The sequence below is a fragment of the Zalophus californianus genome, chromosome 5 (genome assembly GCF_009762305.2).
Source record: "Zalophus californianus isolate mZalCal1 chromosome 5, mZalCal1.pri.v2, whole genome shotgun sequence".
Classification (NCBI taxonomy): domain Eukaryota; kingdom Metazoa; phylum Chordata; class Mammalia; order Carnivora; family Otariidae; genus Zalophus; species Zalophus californianus.
In genome coordinates, this window is record NC_045599.1 from 114,090,378 (window position 1) to 114,109,673 (window position 19,296).

At 40.1% G+C, this 19,296-nt stretch overlaps 1 protein-coding gene across 1 annotated transcript; it reads left to right on the forward strand.

Annotated features, from left to right (window-relative positions):
- Positions 1-438: 438 nt before the first annotated feature.
- ESM1 (endothelial cell specific molecule 1) lies at positions 439-9,124 on the forward strand. Its single transcript, XM_027607097.2, has 3 exons — positions 439-998; positions 4,340-4,492; positions 7,657-9,124. The coding sequence occupies exons 1-3, from the start codon at positions 698-700 to the stop codon at positions 7,752-7,754; spliced, it is 552 nt and encodes a 183-aa protein (XP_027462898.1). The 5' UTR covers positions 439-697; the 3' UTR covers positions 7,755-9,124.
- Positions 9,125-19,296: the final 10,172 nt, after the last annotated feature.

The window sequence follows — 19,296 nt, forward strand, 5'->3', positions numbered from 1 at the left end:
TATGAATTGTTTTAGAGATAACATTTGAGGGGAGGGGTGGGAGGAAGGAAGAGAGGGGCCCTTAAAAAATCCCTTTCAAAATATTTTCTTTCTTCTAAGTATTGAAAAGGCACAATATAACCCTTTCTTCTTCCAAATGATCTCATAGCTATTTATTGAGGGGAAATACAAAATGTTTATTTATTTTGTTTAAAGGAGCTTCTTTCGTCCTGATGATTCACGTGGATATCATTTTCCTCCCCACTACAGAGGCTCTGAGACAAAGCCACAGCCCAAGTGATATGCCGGTGTCAGACCAATTCCTGTCCTGAAGGAGGGTATGCAACCTTCTATATTTCCCCTTCACAGACGTCCTTGAGCCCTTGAGACGGATGTGAGCGAGTTTCTCAGTGCTCATGCAAAACAACCATCTAAACATAACAGATGACATCAGCTTGGGCTTTTCAATTCCTGGATGGCAGCAGCGTGTTAATCCAGCCTTCATCCTGGATTTCATAAACTAAAACAAGAGAGCCTGGCAAGAGGACAGCGCTGCTGCTGGGTTGAGGAAATTGATGACGGGGAAGCATGCGGGCAACCCAGTGTATAAAACTCATAAACGTGTAGGCAGAGGCTCAGCTACCACTTTGGACAGCTGCTTCCCGCCAGCAAAGACCACGCCGTCCGCGGGAAGCCGAGCCAGAGCCCTCGGGGAAACATGAAGAGCCTCTTGCTGCTGGCCACACTCCTGGTCCCTGCGCACCTGGCGGCCGCCTGGAGCGCCAAGTATGCGGTGGACTGCCCCGAGCGCTGCGACAGCGCCCAGTGCAAAAGCAGCCTGCGCTGCAAGCGGACAGTGCTGGACGACTGCGGCTGCTGCCGGGTGTGCGCCGCAGGGCTGGGCGAGACCTGCTACCGCACCGTGTCGGCCATGGACGGCGTCAAGTGCGGCCCGGGGCTCAGGTGTCAGTTTTACAGTGAGGAGGATGACTTTGGTGACGAGTTCGGTATCTGCAAAGGTAAAGGGTGACCCCTTGCTTCTCCCTGCCCCCCCCGGGGGGTAGGAAGGGGAAGCACACTGAGGGCTTTTAGCCAGCATGGGAGGTGCGGAGGCTTTGCTGCGAAGGACAAGAGGGAAAATGCAGGTGGCTTAGGGACAAGGCCCCGCACAGGTGTTGTCACCGGGAGAGAGGGAGAGAAGGAGAACTCTGCAAAACAGCAACTGAAGCCAGTGTGCAGGAAAGCCCAGAAAGCAGTAGTGCATTTCACTCCTTATGTGTAGGAGATTTAAGAAAAAAGTTGCAATGAAAAATTGTGGGACCTCCCTTTCTGGAAAACTTTAGGAACTTGACAGGTAATCTGTTTGGATGGTTTAGGTGCTCTCTCTTCTACAACACAGTGATTACAGAGGTCTGCACTAGATAACCTCTAGGGGTGTCTAGCCCCGGGCTTAGTGATTCTTTGATCTTGAAAGGGTCCACGGGTTGGAGGGCATCTCTCAAGATCAAATATTTCTCATGAACACTAATGCACTTTGTGAAATAGGATGGGCTTAAGCCATCTAACAGAATGACTCACATTCTTGAAAGAGGGTACCTTGAAGTATAAAACAAACCCCATTCCACTTTATAAAGGTCAACTAGAAAAATAGCAGATGGTTTAAGACAAGTAAATATAACAGTAAAGAAAAATAAAAATTGGAAGTCTGTAAAGAATGAGAGTTTACAGACTTAAAGAAAAATGTCATTAGTTTGAAATCATAGCTAAACAATGTGGTTACACAGTTGTAGAATTTATTTCAGACTTAGTGACTGTAGTTTAAAATGTTTAGAATCAAAAGAATGGTAATTTTAAGATACTCTGTAAATGGATACCTCATGATCTCATCATTAAAAGTTATTATCAAGATGAAACACATATGCTATAGCCCCATTCATCAGTTTTATAATAAAAAGAAGCTTTTATAATGATTAAAGGGACTGGGAAATTTATTTCTTATATTTTCTTTCTTATTTCATTCTTATCTTCTATGTATTTCATACAGTTGTATGCTTTTAAGAATGATAATCATCCACCATTGAGACAGCCTCATTAATTCACCTACCTTTAGACAAATATTTTATAAATTAATTTACCCTTTAATCTACAATGTATACTAAAGATTAGGAATTAATGCTTGGACTATTAGGAGAATCTTATTTTTTGCTCAGTTTATTTTTATTTATAACCAGTGAAAGGTAGAATACTGAGGAACATTTTTTTGGTGAACATTCACAAACATTTAAGCTGACTAGGATCTATATTTTCTGTAAATTACAGGATTTCACATAAGGAAATTAGGGAGGAAATGGTCAATACAATCATACTTACGATATAGCAAGTATACGCAGTGGATTGCTTTTTCTCTTGGCATAAAAATCACCTCTATAAATGTGATTGTAAATGCTCTGTCATATATGGGTAAAATAACATTACAAGGCATCTGGGATCTTTAGCAGTTTAACATTCTACTGAATGACTGAGGTAGCTGTTAATGGGATAGATTTTTAAAATGTATTTAAAATTGTTCTTTTTGGCACGCTTCATATTACAAGCGAGTCTAGCTTCGAACATTTTTCTCTCTGCTGGAAATAGTGACCCTGTGTGAACCTCACCATCTCTACACAGAGACATTGAATTTTGCTGTAGGCAAACTCCCTCCTTCAGCTTTTTCACAGAACACTCATAGGAAAACTGTATACTTTAGCTGCACATCCAGATGTTTTCTAAATATTCAGATGTTTGGCATTATGCTGCCGACTTAACAGTCAGCCAGCCAACACGTATTTACTGAACACCTGCTATCCCCTCAGTGCTATTCAATACACTGGGGGTGGCAGTAGAAGTGTAACTAAGAACTTGGCTCAAGTTTTAGTTTTCGATATCACTAGACACACAGTCAAATCCCAATCCTGTGCGCTTTTCTGCAAGAGGCTTTTTAGGATCCTTTTTAAAGACGGTCTCTCCCAGCAGAGAGGCTAATGTTTAAAACCAGGCTCCGGGGCGCCTGTGTGGCTCAGTCGTTAGGCGTCTGCCTTCGGCTCAGGTCATGATCCCAGGGTCCTGAGATAGAGCCCCGTGTCGGGCTACTTGCTCCGCGGGAAGCCTGCTTCTCCCTCTCCCGCTCCCCCTGCTTGTGTTCCCTCTCTCGCTGTGTCTCTCTCTGTTAAATAAATAAATTAAATCTTTAAAAACAATTACAAAAAAAATAAAACCAGATGCCTCTGTAATCTGAAGAGTAATGGTAAGAAGAATCCTAAATCTCTTCCAAAAAATAAATTTCATTAACATCTACCTTGATCATTCTGTGGAATATTAGATTGCCAAGGGCTCAGCTGCTTCACTACTTGTTTCTTTCCCCATGTGTGATTGTATACTTATGAGAATATTCTCATGCCAAGAGAATAAATATTCTGCATCTATTCTGCTTGGTTGGTAAAGACCGGGTCATCAAAAAAAAAAAAAAAAAAAAAAAGACTGGGTCGTCTATGGAGATGCTGTTTATGTCATAAAGACCTTGCATTTGTAATAAATGGGTTTGTCCTCTTCTCAGTATCGCATGTTTTAGTCTAAGCATGAACACACTGAAGCTCTAAACGCTTCCAGATTTGTGGAGGTATACAGGTAAATTCTCAGCTCTCTTGTTCTTCTCAGCATGTTGCTTCATAGATTTGCAGGTTTTACTAGTAAATCCTCCTGACATCTGGGGGAGTTAGGTAAATTGTGCTGCCATTTCAACAGCGAAGGTAGTTGATCAGAGCCGGAGCGGACTGAGGATGGATCACTTCATGGAGAGCAGGCATGATACCCTTCTCAGCCCCTGGCTAGTGTGGATGGAGCCCTTTCCTATACATTTAAAATAGTACATTGTGAACACAGTGGATTCAAAGGCAGCATCACATCCTTCAAGCTCTTTGAGAAGCTGATGCATGTGTCTGTTCAATTGCCCACCTCACTGAGCTGTCACGAAGCCATCTAAGGAAACTATGAGAGCCTACCTGTCTATTGGTATCTAAGCAGAAAGGGAACAGAATTAAGGCTGGTCAAGGATGTTGGTTATGTGTAGCTGCCTTCAACTAAACTTCATGGCAGGCCACGACAGCGGAGGTGTCCAGGATCTGGTCTTACTGTGCGATTTCACATGTGTGACTGAAACTTCCAACTTCCAAAGCTTGGGGTTTTTTGAGAATTGGATTTTTGTCTGACAGTCAAGATTTGTGAGGCTTGTTCAGAATCTGGAGGCTTTGTGCACAGGGGCTGTGAGACCGGGCTCTTGTGCCCAAGGAGCGGCTCCCTCTCTAAACCTTCCCTTTGTCCTCAGACTGCCCCTACGGCACCTACGGGATGGAATGCCGGGAGACCTGCAACTGTCAGTCGGGCATATGTGACAGAGTCACCGGCAAGTGTCTGAAATTTCCCTTCTTCCAATATTCAGTAGCCAAGTCTTCGAACAGGAGATTTGTTTCTCACACAGGTAAGAATTGATTTCAGTGTAAACACTGGAAAAATAACCTCATTTTCAATTTGAATAACTTAAGAGATATAGATGAACAAGAATAAAGCATTGGTTTGAGTGATTTTGTTCTTTATTTTACTCAGGGGAAAGGGGTGGTGGTTGAGTTTGGGTTGCTGTTGCTTTTTTTTTTAAGATTTCAGTAATAATTTGGGAGGTTATACATTTTTCCATAAAGTTCACCCAGTTTTATGGAGAATAAATATGATTGATTACCAAAACACCTGTAATAAGAAAATAACCAAGATATACAAAGTTCTTCAAATTCTTCAGTGATCTGTTTTATATATGTACTAGACTAAGCTACTTCTGTCTCAAGTTCATGTAGAAAAAATACACTCAGGAATTTATCGGATAAGGTTTAAGAGCCAAGATAGAAAATATAGAACATTTCTTCTTCTTTTTTTTTAACAAAATGGGAGTATTTAAATGGAATATTTCCAAACATGCGTTTTTATGGCTTTTGGAGAGGCTAAGAGATAGTAACTGTGATTGAAATTTGGGAATTATCTCTAAGCCTTTGAACGAAACTGTAGTAATAGTCACATGATGCTTGTTCATGCATGTGTATTTCGTATCCAGGTTGTTAAAATGTGAGAAATACAACATATAAGAGAGTGCTATGGACATATTTGATTATCTTGTGGAATAAATGACCAGTATAGTAAAGCTTCACTAAATTGAAAGTAGCTCATTTAAAACAACATGTAGCCATAGAAACTGCTAATATCAACAAACTATGCAGTTCCCCGCCCCCAGCTTAGATATAAATAGTTGACAATCCAAGTCCATTTTATTTAGTTTTTGTTTCTGGGTTTTTGCGCTTCGAGTTAACTAAGATTTGAAATATTTGGCAAATGTACTTATTACCCAGCTTTACCTCCTTCTTACACATGGATACAGTTAAGTACTTTAAGAGGAAGAGGAAATACTGTACTTTTAAGTGAATTTTTATGTTGAAGTGTGGCTATGCCCTTAAACATTAATTTAAAATGAACCTTCCCCCCTTTTAAAGCTGTTAGGTAAGTATCTTTGTGAATATTTGACCTGGAAATTGAGATCATCATTAATATTTTAAGTACTTTTGACTTGTCCTATAGTCCTTGAAAAGCAAAATGGAAAAAGATTGAATTTTAAGTCCTAAAAAAAAAAATTTCGTAGTGAGGTGAAATTTACATAACATAAAATTAACCATTTTGAAGTGAACAGCTCAGTGGCAGTTAGGACATTAACAATGCTGCATAGCTGCCATTTCAGTCCAGTTCTAGAACATTCTCACCATCTCAAAATAAAACCTTACTATCCATTAAGCAGTTGCCCCCATTCCTCATAACCCACCCCGCAGCCCCTGGTAACCATCAATCTACTTTCTGAGACCCACACATTTTTTTAATGTTTTGATTACTTCAGTACAAGTTTGAAACCTATTGTCTTAGTACAGGTAGCTGTCTCAAACACTTGCATCTTCTTTTGTCTCATTTTGCTTTCTTAAAACTGCAGGCTACAGAGCACTTTGAAGAGCCACTTTTGTATTCCTCTTCATTCATTTATGTTTGCACATAAGCCTTTCCCACCAAGAGAGAATTGAATCCCTTGTGAATCTGGTGTTTGGGATGAATGTTTGGGAGGCCATGAGAGCTCCTTTGGAATAATCCTCAGGAAGGGAACACCCATCCCTCCCACTGCACACCCAACCACACGTCCTCTTCTTCACTGGACTTTTGTGAAGTCTCTTTCCCTTGAGCCTGTCACCCTCTGTCATTTGCGTGCAGATTTTGCAGATATCTTGACTACTGTATACAGATGCCTTGGACACAGATATTTTGCTGGCTGGAAGTTGCATTAGGGGTTACACCAAAAAAAATATTTCTATACCCAAATTAGGTATCAAGATTCTTAGTAGAAATTGATGGGGAAAGCATTTTCTGACCTAAGGTGTTTGCTTTCATTAGCTAACGGGGAACAAAAGATGATTACTAGTGTAATCTTGGTAACCCTTAGTCCGGTTCGGGCTGGAGAGCAGAATGTCCTAAAGGCCTTTGAGAGGCTGTGCAGGAGCTCCTCTGCTCAGTGGTGCACTCTCTCTGCTGGACTTGCCAGGGTGCATGTGCCACTGTTTATAGGAGGGGGCTTGGGGGCTCAGTCCTGCAATGGATTTCACATCACCTCTACGCAGATCTGTTTACAAAGCCTTTGTTAGTGGTTCCAAGGTTCATCCGCACAGGGATGTCCTTGAGGTCCTTTCCATACCCTGATGACATGAGCTTATCTTCTCTAGTTTTCTTCCTATTGGCTACGATATTCTTGGCAAGGGGGCTTCCTGCCTTCCTATTTCCATTTGTTGTTGTTGTTGTTGTTGTTGTTGTTGTGAGATTTCCAATTTTCTAGGCCTGGGAATTTGCAAGTGACTTTTTTTAAGGGAGGGGTAGGGACAGTAAGATCTGGAATATTTGATTACTTTGCACACATTCATCTGCCAGGCCACACTAACCATACAGCATGCCATATTAAGACATGCACTGTTGAAGCAAATATACCTCACTGCTCTTAGAAGCAGACAAATTTCACTTTGGAAAATTCTAAATATTATAAACTTTTCTGCAGAACAAGAGCTATCTTTATAAAAGTTCTGTCCTTTGATCTGCCATCTGCCTTCTGGAGCTACACAATAAGCTAATTCCTCTTCCATACCAGATAGTATGAAAATCTTACTTAGAGATCTACTTTTATGTTTGCTCATTCCGTAAATATTTATTAAGCACCTACTATGTTCCAGGCACTGTAGTTGCAGTGAACAAAACAAAGCCCCTGCCTTTTTGGAGCTGACATTCTTGTGGTGGAGTGAGATAACACACACACACACACACACACACACACACACACACACACAAAAGACAAGTGCATGTATAAAATAATGTCCAGTGATGATAGGTATATGAAGAGAAATCATTCAGGGGGTGGGAGGTGCCCCTCGACAGAGAGTGGGTGAATACAGTGAGCACAGACTCTTTGAATCTATTAAATATTTTATTGTACGTCCCTTGTCATATAAAAGTAAGATAAAACTGTTGTTCATCTTAGAGTTATAAACATCTGGACATGATTTGTATTCCTTCTAATTTCAGAGCATGACATGGCATCTGGAGACGGCAATTCTGTGAGAGAAGAACTCATAAAAGAGAATGCCCACTCTCCTGTAATGAAATGGTTAAATCCTCGCTGATCCCGGGTGGGATTTCTGAGAGAAGACTCTTATTTTAATGATCATTCAACACACAGCCAACATTTTAGGAACTGTCTAGATTATAGCATATGGACATGTGATATTGGGAGGCCAAGTGTGTGGGTCCGGAAAAAAAAAAGTAGGCTACTAACAATCCATAAAATGCATATGACTGAACACTCTTAGATATTTGTTAAGTATTTGAATGCATATAGATTTGTTAAATATGTGTTTATAGTAATACTGAAGAACTGAAAAAGCAATTTAGATAATCTTAATGTGGATGCAGATCAGCCAAAGAGAGAGCTAGCCAAAGCTGAAGACCAGAGTGAGTCCACATGTCCGTGACTCGGATGTACACTGATGTTGGGATACAGGATGGAGGGAGAGTTAGGAGTGAGAGAAGGTGGGGGCAGGGTGGGGAAGTATGATATTTAGGTCTTCTTTGTGGTAGCATCAATAGAATTTAGTTGTGCTTTTTATTTACTTGGGAAAAGTCAAAACAAAACAATCCCTGAAGGAAGTGGGATGTTTCAAGCTTGTGGGAGGTTGAGTAGCAACCTTGAACTGAGGCAGGTTTCAAAGGGCTGCTACTCGTCATGCCCAGGTTACCTTATCTGAAGGATGATTCTGGGGCAGGGGGCAAAAGTACACTCTCATAAATGGTTTTAAAGAATACCACCCCAGACTGAGAGAGCTAGGAAGTATTTTGTCCATTTGGAGGAGGTGTGAAGGTAAATATTTATATAATTTTGTAAAGAATTATGTTAGTATGAGTCATCCTCCATACCCATACTTATCACTTTGAGAAAATGAACAAAATACATGGTAAGTTTATTATTAATAATTATAGCAATATTAATAGTAATAAGCATAAGAAAAAACTAGAAAAAATTAGTCATTACGGATTTATAGAATGTCAGAAAATGAGCAACAGAAGAAATTTATTTAAAAGTAAGTGCAGTGACTTAGATGAGTTTCAGGTTTAAAGTAGGATACTTTTTTAAGAGGTTTGGAAAAGAGTCAATTTTCAGTAGGAAACGTCAACTTTAAAATATTGTTCATTTTCATATTTTTCTTTCCTTTAAAGTTGGTTGATAAGTGGAATTATGAGTACACTTGGGAGGACCTTAGCACAAACAGGACTGTTGTACTAGATTTTGTTAGGAAATATTTGCAAAAGTATTTTATTTGGAGCGAAGATTATTTAAGAATTATTTCACTATTTACCTATATTTTATTCTCAAAGTTTGCCAGCAGAGTTGTGAATGTGTGTGTGGGAGGATCTTTGAATGTAAGCTGAATAAGCTGTTAGGATATGTTTTAAAAGTCAAAGTTTATGATTGTTCAATAAAAAAAATAAGACCGCTGCTTTGAGTCCATTCATGACTGTGGAATCATTAAGTTATTTAAAAGATTCATCCAGTGAACAAGATATGCATATTAAAGGCAGGCTTCTCAACTGACTTTGTAAGCATTTTCTGTTAAAACATGAGGCTAGAATATTTATTTCTTTGCCTCACACATTTTTGGTCTCTTCATGCTTTACAGCTTCCTGAAAAGTAGGTTCCTATATATTAACCCATTCTATAGAGGCAAAAACAAAAGAACAAAAGAACCCTTCTGTTACTGTTTGAAGGTGCTTACACTTTACAAGACATAGGCAAAGACAAACTTTTCGGTGCCTATAAAAGAAGAGAGTAGCATTCAGCTTTGCAGCTTGAGAGCATCAAATCCAAGAACAGGATAGGTTCATTCAGCCTTATGATGGGCAAATTAGGAAAACATTTACATGAATTGACACAATACTGAAAAAAATTTGTCTGTATTAGTAAAAACGTCAATTTGCCTGATTTAATCTTTTTCCTTCTTTAAGTTGGAAGAAACGATGTGAATGAGATAAAAATTTATATCAACGTAAGATACTCATATTACTACTAAATCAAAACAACACACTGAAAAATCTTTACTTCTACCAGCGTGCAGTGAGGTTCAGGACATGCCATCAGAGAGTGAGGTTACTTAAAGATCCCCTGACTTGGCCTAAAGCATAGGCCGCAGCCCAAATGTCCCCTTGGGGAAGGATGGACAGTGGAACATGAGCTGGACCAGGGCAGGACTTGCCTGTGCCCATGCTCTACAGCATGGGAGACCATGGGCAATGCAATCGAACAAAGGTGGGCTCATCCGCTCTCAGGTGCGGGCATGTTTTCGAGCTCTCCAGCTTCCTGGTACTGAGACCTCCTTGTGCTTTTCACAGCAAATGCTACTCCCTGTCTATCCCAAATTGCTCTGTAGCCTTCTGACTCTATTCTTCAAAGCAGCGATTCCAAAATCTTTGGATTTTGCGCTTTTTGATTGCAATATCTTTGAGCATGCAATTTTAAACTGTATAAATAGCATAGGATTAATGCACTATGTTCATTATAAAACATATACTCAAAGTAGAAATTTTTAAGGGATAAAAATAAATATGAATAGAAGTTCTGAGATTTTTTTTTTTTTCCTGCACCCCTACGGACTATCCTGGGAAACACTGGAGAAGTAAAAGAAAATGCTGTATGTCAGTGGTCTCCAGTGAGGCACGACCTCATTTGATATTGAAGAGAAACCAATCTGGCACATGTTCCACAAAATAAAGATTTATGGAATGCATGGATTAATGGATGGATGGGTGGATGGATGGATGGATGAGTGGATGGATGGATGAGTGGATGGATGAGTGGATGGATGAGTGGATGGATGGATGAGTGGATGAATGAGTGGATGGATGAGTGGATGGATGGATGAGTGAAAGGATGGATGGGTAGATAGTTGGATAGAAGGATGTTTGGGAAGAAAGATGGGTGAATGGATGGGTGAGTGGATGTCTGGAGGAACAAATGAAGAAAGGAATGAATGAATGAATGAATGAACGAAGCAGGTGACAGGCCTGTCACCAGCAGAGCAGATAGAGCACATGGCCTCTCATCCCTTTCACCTGCCGGCTCCCATCTCCCCAATGGCTATTTATCCTGCCTATCGGGACCTGAGATTGAAAAAAGTGGGGGCATATGTGAGAGGCAGTGAATCTGACAGATAGCGTTGTCCAGGGCAACAGAAACAGGGAGTGCTTCTCCATCAGGCAGTGGGGATATCACCCATAGTAATGAAAAGTGTAAGGTAATTTTAGTGGTAGCCAGATTGAGTTGTCATTTTCAGTGAAAAGCAACTGGGGAGGACTATTGTTTCCATCCCGTATTTCATTCTTTTCCTTTATCCTGAGGTCCCCCAGAGTAAAGGATCTGTAGATGTAATTCAACATCACATAGATACTTGGAGGGAAAATTGATTACTTCTGATCACCCAGAGTTGGCGTTAATCATTAAACTAAGGCCTGGCTTTAAAAGGGTGCACATCATAGACCAGCGACTCTCTAAGTTTATTATGCATTAGAATTATCTGGAGGCCTTGTTAAAACACAAATTGCTGATTTGGTATGTCTGAGATGAGGCCCAAGGATTTTCCATTTTAACAAGTTCCCAGGCGATGCAGATGCTGCTGGTCCAGGGACTGTGCTTGGAGAATCACTGTTAAAGGGAGATCTAGACTTGCCTAGAAAGGAGTAAACTAAGGAGTGATCAAAACCAGTCATTGCTGACCTTATGAAAGAATGCACTACAATACTTCTTAACCAGTTGGTTCATTCACCTTATTTTTGTTGTTTAAAGATACTTAACTACTTAAGCAACTGCAGGGGTTGAAAAATATCAGAGAAACTTTAAATTGTGGGGACTTGTCAGGGACAAATAGAAAACTATCAAAGGAGGCTGTAGATGGAAGAACCAGAGAATTAGGAAATGGTCAAGGGGTATGTGGTCTCATAGGAAGAAAGGCATTCAAGAAGGGTGATCAGGGGTGCCATGTGTCATGAAGGGATCAGGCAGAGCTAAAGAGCCCTCAGGAGGCCCCTGATGACCACAGGAGAGCAGTGTCCATGGAGAGGTCAGGGTGGAAGCCTGAATGAAGGGTGCTGAAAACTGCATGGCAGGTGAGCATTTTTCTAGAAGGTCATCTGGGAAGGATGGAAGGGCAGTTAGCCTGCAACTAAAGAGGAGAGAACGTAGATCCTAGGAGAGTATTTCTTTCTTTCTGTTCCTCCAAGATTAGGGAGAATCCATTTGGAAGCAATGATAGAGTCTGATGTGTTTGTATTAATCCAGGTTATACAATTCCATTTATACAGATTCTTGTGACATAACTCTCACAGAATAGATGTGTCTATACATTTTCCAGCCATCTAGAAAATATAGAAGTACATAGAAAGCCGAAATATTGGAGTTGAGGAGAGGGGCCCGAAGAATTCTAGTCTAAACCTTTTCTTTCACAGATGAAAACACCTAGACCCAAATAAATTTGGTGATAAAACCTTGTGTATGGTGGTGAAAACTACTTACCACTGTATCACTTTTAGCCATTCAATTTTTTTAAATGAAAACATTCAAATCTGTAGTTTACCTACCACATAGTTAAAAAATATATATCCATCTATCCATCTGTATATGTATGAAGTTTTGAAAAGTATACGTCTTTCATACAAAAATTCTATTTTTATGAATTTATTCTAAGGAAATAATTTCTGAGTGCATGAAAACGTGTATACAAAAACCAGTGGCAATGTTTTTATACTATCGAAAAATTGTAAGCAATCTGAAAAGGCCAATGGTAGCATATTTGTTAAGGAAATGACAGTGTAGCCAAGAACTGACTATGCTCTAGCCATTGCAAATGATGAAGTGTGCTTAGAGTGACTGACAGATCGCGTTCACTCCAAAGCGGAAGGTGACAATGTAATCAGAGCCGGGAGTCGGTCGGGGAGTGTGGCTGCCGAAATGCAACCAGGGCGCCGACTACTAGATTTTCATGAGTCCCTCTCCCCAGTGTGAAAGCAGCTATTTTTGAAGTGATAGCTTTATCAGGTTTCCCTGAAACATTTCCTTTAGTTTTCACACAAACAATCCTCTTTTTGTGTTTCTAGCTTATTGGTCTACAGTGAATATTTAATTCATTTTTGCAACAGTGATAACTGGCACAAACAGATTCAAGAACAAATGTAACAGACTCCGAGCTTTGATTTCAACTGGTAGAAATGCAAGTGTGCAGGTGCATCCCCCAGGGAGGCCCGTGTGCCTGCCTCCTTGCCTGTACACCATGGACACATCAATAGTTGAATGGTGTCGGGAGAGAAGGGGGACGCATGGTGATCTCAATGAGATGATAAAGGGGAGGTTGCTAAAGAGCACTTGTACTGTATGTTAGGTGGAAAAAAGCGTGCTACGATGCCATAGGAATAATCTCATTTTTGTGAAAAAATCTGTAAATGGATATAAATGGAGGTATTAATAGGAATGCTTACCTTATTCTTTATATTTTCAGCTATATTCTGAAATCTTTGCCATTAGTTTTATAATTGGGAAAAAGAATAAAGCTCTCTCCACTTTTGGAAAGGTAAACTGTAGCAAATTCAAGCAAGTGCAAATGAATTCATGGTTTATTGCATATATGGTGGCTAAAGAACATAATCTTATATTTCAGTAGTTTTGAGATGTACTGTGTCATTTTGGCACTTGGTTAGATATAGAAATAAGATTTCAAACCAAGTAAATGTTGAGAACTGTAATTTTCTTGTAAATCCTAGAAAGGCTACAAAGCACATTAGCACATTATACTTCTCTTCCGGAAAAAAGTCTTAGGTCCAACAGAAGCAAAGCCAGTCAATCCTTAGTAAGTATCGATGAAGGTCTCTGGATTGTAAAGTACACAGTTCAGATTACAATATACCTACAGCACCTATGCACAGAAATGCTATCTGCTTAAGCTGGTGGTTAGGCCACCAGGGTTTTTAGAGTATTTCCTGACACCTGTGAAGTTGGTAAATATTTCCTGTTTTTGTTGTGTCTAGAGAAAACAGGAATTTACAACTTGGAAGTGATTATTAAACAAACGTTGTAAACGATGTCTCCATAGGCACTTCCCTGGCATAAAGCTTCATTTTCTTCAAATCTATCATAACATATTTCTCTTAAGGGAAAAATGTAATTGTCATGCTAATCTGACAGCTAACTGAATGGTAGAAGACAAACCTTATAACCAGGAGGAATGGCACCTATCTTAGTCACGCCGTGTGTACTATGCATTTTCAGAATTTAAATATAAATTCAATCATAAGCCTTTAAAAGTAAGCAAAAGTGAGCAAGTGAACAGTGAATTCCCATTGGTGGATCTGTGCTAACCACACATAGTTAGCCTATTTGAAAAATATTTTTGATTATCTCAAGTAGTGTGGAAGGACCCTAGAGTTTTTGAGTCAAAGGGAGTCAGGATTAACTCATTGCAATATTCACTAGTTATTGACTTGGGTTTGTTATTTATACATGCCGCCCCTTAGGGTCCTCTGCAAAAAGTTTGGGTAATGTCTCAGGGGCCAAGTTGTAAGAACCTTTGCACATGTTCTCTGTATGCCATTTTATCCTATCATTGTGTCTGGCACGTACTAAGTTTTCCAAGAAATGGCAGACAATTTAAAGTTTTGTCATATAAGCCAACTTTATTTTTTTTGTATTTCAAATGTCCATTAATTGCAACAAGACTGAAATATTTCAAATATTTTAAATGCTCCATTAAAGATGGATAGAGAGTGAAGAAAATTGGCTGACTCCTTAACACGCTTGAAGATGTCCGTAAAGGGTAAATAACAAATGAGTGAAATTCGATCAATATCATTTGAAACTCTCTCACAATTCTACAAAAGAAGTGACTATTTTTAAAGAACAAATAATAGCGTTCTATTTAAATCTCCAAACAATTATTAGCATGCTCCTGAAAAAAAAAGGTACAATGCTCCAGGAGAATGCAAGGGAGCCCTACAGATGTGGTACACTTCCCTGTGTGTTATTTTTAGTTTTCTATTCCTGCCTTTTATTTTGGGACATGGCCCGCTTCCTTTGTAGTTTCCCCTTAACTTGATCATACCTTTCTTTCTTATATAATGCATTTTAAGCGGCCTTTTTTTTTTTCACCTCTCAAAGGAAACTCAAGGAATGTTGGCCAGCTCAGAAACCCCTGCTAGTCTTGGCAGCAGCCAAGTTCTTGGTTTGAAAACAACCTTGGAAACCCAGGATCATGGTTGACTCTCTAGTTATTTAATGAATCGGAGCTATGGAGGCATCTGAGACCGGAGATCAGTGGATTTTGAATACCATTTTCCTGAAATTGTTTCATGGCCTCGAACACCAGAGGGACTGGAAAATGGACTCATTTTTTGTTAGATTTATACAAAAGCAAAATCCAGTTTACAAAATGAGGAGAAGGTCCAGTAAGTGTACTACAGGGCTCTTTCACCTTTTACCTATACAGTCTGCTTGGAGGAGCATTCACTCTGCACAGGTCAACGGAAGCAGGGTGAGCAGATGAGAAGGTGTGGTCCCCATCTTTAAAGAGCCTTGTGCAGATGGGACAGACAGAACTGAAACACACAGGTGCCCAATTCAATCGTGTGTCATAGCTTCTGATTCTTTGGTTGGAAACAACACAAAACAAAACAACGGAAAAACTGACTTTGGCCAATTTCAACATAAATGCAATGTATTTGTAGGATGGGGGTGCCTCAAAAAATGGGACAATACACCTGCTGAATCCATTGATTTGGAGGATGCAGGGCAGCTGGGGAGGTGCCGATGCCAGGAGCAAATAGACATTACACTGGGGTGCTGCTAGGACAAAGAGCCACAGTCATTTTGTTCATATCCCAGTGCTTCTCGATCCTTCCAAGCCTCTCTGAAACTCCTTTTTTTGGGATGTTATCCTCTGACCTTATCGCCCACTGTAATGAATAGCTCAGTTGTGACAAACATTCTTCCTTTGTAGTTGGATTTCATTTTTGGATGTAGCCAAAGCTGTTCAGAGCCCAGTCTGGCCAGTAAGATGTTGATCAATTTGGGCAGTGCCATTTTGGTGAAAAACAAGTTGCATAAGATTAACAAGAAACAAGTTAGGAGTAAAATTTGGGCAGGAAGGAGTACCATAGAGAACCAAGAAACTCCTCCGTGGTTTTGGGGATTTAGGACATAGGGGCCCCCTGGAGGTCATTTGTGTCATTGGTGCTTTTGGGAGAAGCACCGAATGTGTTACTCAAGCATTTTTGCAGGTTGGTTGAAGCTTAGTGTTGGATGGAGCAGAGGCATGGCTAAGGTTCAGATCGGTCCAGGAAGGGGGCAAGGGCTATGGTGTTGGTGACAGGAAATCATCACAATTTGACAGGTCTCTTTACCTATGCTAGAGTCTGAGCAATGCTTTCTTATTTTTTTTCTTAAATGACTTTGATATCAAAGACAAAAACATTATTATTCACAATCGCTTTAAGGCAAAATTGTCTTTTTAAAAATCCAGTTATTTAACATCAATGAGTTTTTGTTCTTCATCTTGAAGTATGACTTTTAAAAACCTTCTTCCCTTCAATCCTACCCAAATGGCTGCAATTTATGCTCAAACAGTGGAGGTGCAAGGTTCCTCTTAACCCTATCTAAGATCATTGTCACTCATTGTAAAGTACCTCCTCTGGTCAGCGTTGCCTTCTTTTATTTGTGCAGTTATTTTGTCAGGCAATAAGGAATGTATGGACCCAGCAATTCTACTTCTGGGCATTTATCCAAAGAAAATGAAAACACTAAAAAGTCCAAAAGATATATGGACTCCTGGGTACACTGCAGCATTATCTACTTAGCCAAGACATGAAAACAACCTAAGTTGTTTTCCAGTTCCTGGATGGATGACTAGATAAAGAAATTGTGATATACAAACACACACACACACACACACACACACACACACACACACAAACACACGCTCACACTAGAATATTATTCAGTGATAAAAAAAGAAAATTTTGCCATTTATAACAACATGGATGGCATGGATGGATCTTGAAGACATTATACTAAGTAAAGTAAGTCAGACAGAGAAAGACAAATACTAAATGATCTCACTTATTTGTGGAATTTAAAGAACAAAACAAAAACAAAAAACCAAACTCACAGATACAGAGAACAGATTGGTGATTGCCAGAGGTGGAGGTGGAAAGTGGGCAAAAGGTATAATGGATATATAAACATAACATATAAGTATATTATATATATTATAAATATATAGATATATTATATTTATATAATATAAAGGATGAAGGTGGTCAAATGTATAAACTTCTAGTTATAAAGAAATAAGTCATAGGGATAAACACACAGCACAGTGACTTTAGTTAATAACACTGTATTGCATCTTTGAAAGTTGCTAAGAGAGTAGATTCTAAAAGTTCTCATCACAAGAAAAATAAACTTGTAACTAGGTATGGTGATGGATGTTAACTAGCGTTACTGTGGTGATTGTGTCACCATGTATGCAAACATGACACCAATATAATGTTATATGTCAATTATGTCCCATGAACTATGTTTATTTGTTCCTATTATAGCAAGATTAACACTCCGTTTTCAGAGACAAGGAGGTTTTAATGGATGGGAAGGTTATTGCTAGATTTATATGCTTCCATCTTGATAGGTTGGAGCCTGCACTGGTACGTCAGGGCTGTAATTCTGAAATTGTGAAATTCAGGATAAACGTGAATTTTGACTGCTCCATGGGTGAACACTCAGATGGGAAAAGCTGCACCAGGTGTTTTCGCCTCTTCCAGCCTGCTTTCTTTCCCTTGAGTGCTGCCCTCACGGAGTTTTTAAGTGTTTTGAAGTAAGGAGAAAAGGGAAAGAGGGAGCCAGCGGCCCTGGGAAGAAAGCGTCCAAGGGCACTGGGTGAAACCTTCTCAGACAGCCTGTTTAGCTGTCTCCTGACGGACAAAGGGGCTGGAATGTGAGTGGCTTTGGGGTTTCTTCTTTGAGGACATTTTCTGTGTCTTTTGGAATGACACACCTTGGCTGCTATGAAGTGAACTCCACTCGTTGCGCTGTGGGAAAAGTTTTTCCTGTAATGACTCAAAAACATGGGCTTGTTATTCTGAAAAAGCAGAGCACATCCTCATTCCACACAAACAATGTGACACAGACCTGGAGCCGGGCCAAGGTTTTCTATGAATAGAACTTCGCAAAGAGAGTGTTAGAAACACTTTGGATTCGCATGGCAATCCTGGCTGCCTGATCCCAGCAAAGGAAATGATATACCTGCTCTTCAAAGGTGGAAATTAAAAGGATTCCCTCTTGAACTCCCACACATCACTGGACCAGGGCTTCCTGGTTAGTTCCTGTAGATGTCTATACAGTTGAGACAATGCTGGTGGCTGCCATGAGAGGCATTTGCTTTTGAGTTGCATTTCGAGAAATAAGATGGGTTTCAGCAGAGAGAGCACACAGAAACGAGATGCCCCGGGAGCAGTGGATGGTGTCAGACAGGGAAGGGCCATCTGGTCTGGCCTGCACTGTGTTCTGCAAAGTCTATGTTTTGGTCTAGGCTTTTCTGATAACAAGAAACAAATCCGATGAAAAGGGCTCATGTTAAAAAAAGGGGGAGCGTTATTGTAAGGATATAGAAATCTTATAAAGTATGCTGGCCCTATGGGAATTGAGTAGGTATCTGGAGTAGAGACAACTCCTCTCTCTCCTCTGTGGTCAGTATTCTTGCAATTTTGTTCCTAATCTTGTTTGACTCTTTATACTTGGTCCATTCCCCTTTCTGTCATTTGGCCTCTTCTGGTTAACCATAACATAATACCAGCAGTGGCTAACGCTTGCTGCATGTTTATTCTGCACAAGCCATGTTCTAAGAGCGTTTCATGTATTAATTCGTGTAGTCTTTCACAACAACCCATGAGGCCAGTACTACTTTTATACCCATTTTTCAATTGAGTACACTGAGGCATAGCAAGGTAGAGTAGCTTGCCCAGGATCACACAGCTAATATGGACAGAACTGCGTCTCAAACTCAGGCAGTCTGGCCCTGTTGTGACTCCTCTATGACTTTGGCTTGCATAAGTCATTGCCATGTTTGGGCAGTAATTCCTATCTTCGCCCTACATCAACTTTTTTTATTTCTAGAGCTCCAATACTCTGGTTGACTGTAGCACAGTCTCAGGGTATATTAGTACAAATTTGTGAAAGAAAAATTCTGCTTGGTCACAGGCCAATCAGTTCACATTTTTATTTAAAAAAAAAAAATGTATCTATCATAACTCTTTGGATCTTCTAACTGGGAAGCCCAGAAAGTGGGTCTTGCTAGCTTCAGGCATGGCTTAATCCAGGGGCTAAACTTACATAATCAGGATTCTATCTCCCTCCCCATCTCTCAGGAGCAGGGGGTCTGGGGTTGCCCATTTAATGAAGCAACTCCAGAAATTCCCCAATTAATTATAGCAGAAAAGTCCCAGGAGGTGCCTTGGTGGGATAGTCTGAGTGACCGGGCCAGGGTTGGGAGTGTCAATGGAAGAATCTTCCATAGTTGCAATGAGTTATACCTGCAGGTGAGATGGGGAATAGTTTACATGCTACTAAATGAATTTAGGATC